Source organism: Colletotrichum karsti, assembly GCF_011947395.1.
Source record: "Colletotrichum karsti strain CkLH20 chromosome Unknown Scaffold38, whole genome shotgun sequence".
In the NCBI taxonomy this organism is placed as follows: domain Eukaryota; kingdom Fungi; phylum Ascomycota; class Sordariomycetes; order Glomerellales; family Glomerellaceae; genus Colletotrichum; species Colletotrichum karsti.
The window spans coordinates 1-4,666 of record NW_024065938.1 but is presented as its reverse complement, the minus strand read 5'-3'; the positions used below and the strand labels follow the sequence as shown (position 1 = coordinate 4,666).

At 56.1% G+C, this 4,666-nt stretch overlaps 1 protein-coding gene across 1 annotated transcript; it reads left to right on the top strand.

Moving 5' to 3' along the window:
* Window positions 1-872: 872 nt before the first annotated feature.
* Window positions 873-2,084, top strand: CkaCkLH20_10096 (cut9 interacting protein; the record flags this gene model as incomplete). Its single annotated transcript, XM_038892810.1, has 1 exon — window positions 873-2,084. The coding sequence occupies one exon, from the start codon at window positions 873-875 to the stop codon at window positions 2,082-2,084; it is 1,212 nt and encodes a 403-aa protein (XP_038741730.1).
* Window positions 2,085-4,666: the final 2,582 nt, after the last annotated feature.

The window sequence follows — 4,666 nt, the reverse complement described above, 5'->3', positions numbered from 1 at the left end:
TAACATATTGAATTAGAAAGAACCTGGAAGGCACATCCGACGGGGCACCTCCTTCCTTCAAAGATGACCCGTGGTGTTGCTTCCTTCCTTCCCGACGACACCGCGACCCCCCTTGACATCATTTTACAGAAGACCCACTAATTACCTGTTTCACTCAGGTTCGCGCCTTACCCCGACTGTCTGCCACTGCCCGCGAGCGCCAGCAGCTGCCATGGCATCATCGTGCCTTTTCTAAACCTCCAATACATCGATCGAGACGTTCCACTAAAAATAATCACCTCACTTCACAGCTGTTCCATAGACGTGTGGCAGCCTCTTTTCTCATCTCACCTCTTCGCCAATGATCATCGGCAATAGGACGGTCTACTCTTTCATCACCAACGTCTCGCCAGTACACACCTTGACGTAGCCTGCATCACCACACTTGCCTCGCCCGCGCGCACATCCAGAGCGCCGTCGTATTCGCAAACAACCGCCAAACGACTTAGACCGTCTTGACCGTCCCAGCGTTGACAAAGTCCCTGCTTCTTACCGTTGCCCTACGGCTTCCAGCCATCCCGCTCTCGGCAACCGATTTTCGTCTGGAAAGACCCCAAGGAACGTACTGCCTACCTAAGGTACTCAAGGAAAGCCTGTTACCGATACCCGGTACCTCCACTACCAAGGGGGCCACGCTCGGAGTTGCTTAACCTTACCGACCGACGACTTGCCGTGCCGTCTATCAAACCAACTGCCCTTGAGCCTCAACACTATCTAATCAAACTTGACCTTGGTTTGGGTCCCCGCCTCCCGTCTTCCCCGCTCAGCTAAACCTGGTACTCCGACGACGTTCAGCTCCAGACCGGGAGCATCGACCATCCAACCAGCCCGACATGTGTGGCCAGCATCAAGACGGGCATCACAACCCCGTTGCATCTACCTCGTCTGCGTCGGATTCCTTCCCCTGGGACCATGGAGTGTACGACGCCCACTGCCACCCCACGGACACCATGTCGTCTATCGAGACGATACCCAGCATGCGCGCCTCTGCCTTAACCGTCATGGCAACTCGCAGCCAAGATCAGGCCCTCGTCGCTGAGGTAGCCGCATCCCACGGCGTGCGCTCAAAGTACGAAATGTCTCAGGGCCATCTGATCCCCTGCTTTGGGTGGCATCCCTGGTTTTCCCACCAGCTATTCGACGACACCGTGCCCGAGGCTGAATGGACGTACCGCGAGGACCAGCCCGACGCAAAGAAGCGCCACTACCAGGCCGTCCTAACCCCCGCGCCTGAGGACCCCGGCTTTATTGACGCCTTGCCCACTCCGCGTCCTTTGTCAGTCTTTTTAGCAGATACCCGCACCCGTCTGCAAGATCATCCCCTTGCTCTAGTCGGTGAGGTAGGTCTCGATAAGGCCTTTCGCTTGCCCGAAGGATGGACCAACGACCACCAGTCCTCTCGTGACCAGACCCTTACCCCAGGCGGTCGCGAGGGGCGTCGTTTGGCCTCTCAACACGTCAAGATGCCCCACCAAGTCGCCGTGCTGAAAGCTCAGCTGGCGCTCGCTGGCGAACTAGGCCGACCCGTGAGTGTTCATGGCGTACAGGCCCATGGTGTCCTCCACGATACCCTCGCATCCCTATGGAAGGGTCACGAGAAGGAGGTCATCAGCAAGCGTCAACAAAAGCTCGTCGCTGAGGGAGCCGAGGACCCTGAATCCGAGGACGAGCTAGAGGAAGACGATCTGGGCAGGAAAATGGTGCCGCCCAAGCCGTACCCGCCCCGCATATGCCTCCATTCGTACTCTGGTCCTGCTGAGATGTTGAACCAGTACACTAACAAAGCCATTCCCGCACGGATATTCTTTTCCTTCTCGTCCGCCATCAATCTAGGAACCAAAGCTGGCGCCGACAAGATTGCCGAGGTCGTTGAGGCTTGTCCGGATGACTCCATTTTGATCGAGAGCGACCTGCACGTCGCAGGTGAGGAGATGGACGCCAGGCTCGAAGAGATGTACAGAAAAGTCTGCGAGATCAAGGGCTGGAAGCTCCAAGAGGGCGTCACGCGGATCGGTAAAAACTACCGCCAATTCATCTTTGGTTGATGGGCGCATGGACGATGGGCATAATTAGATACCACTCACCGCTATCAACAAGGGGACCATGATCTTGTTGAGAAACGCGCACACCACATTGTCACCCAACGCAGTCTGCTTCTGTCCAAGTAGTAGTCTCAACTTCAACCTCGGCTGATATGAGTAACGAACTTCGTCTTACCTCAAGTCCAGACCACGACCGGAGCTAGATGGCGGACTGTCTTGATGCCCAGTAACTGAGCATGCGAGACTAGGCTACAGGAGTGCCAAAGAATAGCTCACAGAATTAAGCAGAGCTACAGGGCGACAACGCTATCTGCTATTCATTGTGTTCTCGTTTGCGGTGACTGAGGGATTTATAGGAAAACTTTGGCCCTCAATTTACACCCTCAAACCCAATTTTCTGATTGTGTCATATCGTCGTTCTTCTTTAAATTCTCTCCGGGCAGAAACAGGCGTTTCCCAAGTCGCGTTTCATGGATGTAAACATGGCCTACATCGTCACGGCAGTTGTAGCAAATCCAGAGACAACAAGGATATCTGACGTCGCAATGGGAATGTTTCACGGATGTTCTTCCACGTCAACTTGTGTTAGAGTTGCTCCCCTGGCGTTGTTGAAGTCTGGGGAGCTATGGGATTAATGATGCGCCTAGCAGGACTGCAGGATGAAGAAGTCCCATGGCTTAAGTGAATGGAGAGGACCAAGATCAGCGGTTATCGTAAAGGCCCTCCCTGGGTGGTGTGCTTACCATACAACTGTGACAACATGTTGATCTAGGCGACCTAATTCACAAATCCCCTTCAAGAACATGATCGACTTTTGCGGGCATGTTCATACCGCCCAGATCTTCCATCTCTTCATATCCTCCCCTCAGCGGCTACCCTCAAGACCCAAGCCTCGACCCCTGAGATACACACCCCCGGGACACAAACCGGACTCACGTACGTGGCTCGCTGTATGCGATGACTTTCATGCTCGAGATGACTTACCAGCGTCACCCCCTTCCAAGAAACAACATTGCGGCAAGAATATTCGACGTACCCCCCGATTCCACGGCCAAGAGACGAGACCGCGCGTCAAGATCCGCACTCCCGGTCCCCCCCACGGCGCGAGAAAGTCGTCGGGGAGGGGACCTGCGGCGGTTCTCGAAGTAGAGTAGACCTCAAGATGACCACATCGCACTCCGGACCCCCTTCCACCGGGCATCCTCCCACATAACAGCAGTCCCCGACACAGCCCCGGCTCCTCCCCTCTTCCGCGACTCAACACCACACAATATGTCATCCTTCCAAACTCGGACAAACTCAGTAAACGTAACCGACGGATACACCTACATGTGAGAAGAAAAAAAGTTCAAGCCAGCCCGGAAGTGACCACGAAAGATGCTTGTGACTTCATCTCCAAACACTTATTCTCGTCATGGCTTGCTGCATGCCTCCCTTGAGTCAGAAAGAACTCCCTACCTACCGGTATTTGCATTTAATCTCACTTCACGAAATGGGAACTGGCCGGTGGAATCAACGGGGTCCCAAGATTCTGATTACTCTAAGCGTCTTGCCGCCGACTGAATGCCCAGACGCAACTATTCGTGATTAATCCATCTTTAAATCAACAGCGCGGACGGCCGGTCCCATTCCTCCCATGCAAAAAACACCTTTCATGATAAAAATCCATTAAACGCACAAAGAACGCCCGTATATACATAGAAAAAAAACAATAAGACTGCGGATATCTTCTTAACTACAATGTTCCCTTAAAATAAGCCCCCTTCCTTTTTAATACAACCCAACTCTAGTTCTTGGTCGTGGTATCCCCGAGCACGTCATCGATCCCCTCAGCAGGCCCATCCGAAGTGCTCGGCGTGTAGTCGCTCGAGCCGGGGGTGTAGCTGCTGAAGCCGTCGCTGACGACGACCGAGGGCGCGGCCTCGTCGTAGGTCGGCAGCGCGTCGTCGACCATGTAGTCGGCGAAGGCGGTCGTGGGACTGGGGGGCGTGGCAAATCGCTGCTGGTGTTGGTGCTGGGGCTGGTAGGCGAAGTGGCTTTGTTGTTGTTGTTGTTGCTGCTGCTGCTGCTGGCGCTGCGCCATCATCATCTGCCTGCGCTCGCGGGCCTCCTCGGCGGCGACCATCTCGGTGACCATGGTTGCGGCGTTGCGGAACTCGGTGATCTCCTGGGCCATGGACTCGTCGTCGTACGAGTCGTTGTCGTCGCGGTGAAGAGAGGCGGCGGAGTCGGAGCGGCAGCGGCCGCCGGAAAGGAAGGCCTGCTTCTCCTCGTCCGCGACGGAGTCGGCGGCGCGGGCGGCGAAGATGCGGGTCCAGAGAGCCGGGAGGGAGGCGGTGAAAGCTGCCTTGCGAGCCTCACGGGCGTCACGGCGGCGTTGGCGGCGGGCACGGCGGTCTGCACGGCGGGTGGAGGTTGAGGTTGAGGATGAGGACGAGGCGATGCGGGCGCGGATGAAGAAGATGAGGCCGAGGAAGACAATCACGGCGCCGGAGATCTTAGCGAAGAGGGGGATGCCGTGGGGGGGAGGGGGAGGGCCGTGATGGTGGCCGTTGTGGGGGTGAGGGCGGCGGTGGTCGAAGGGG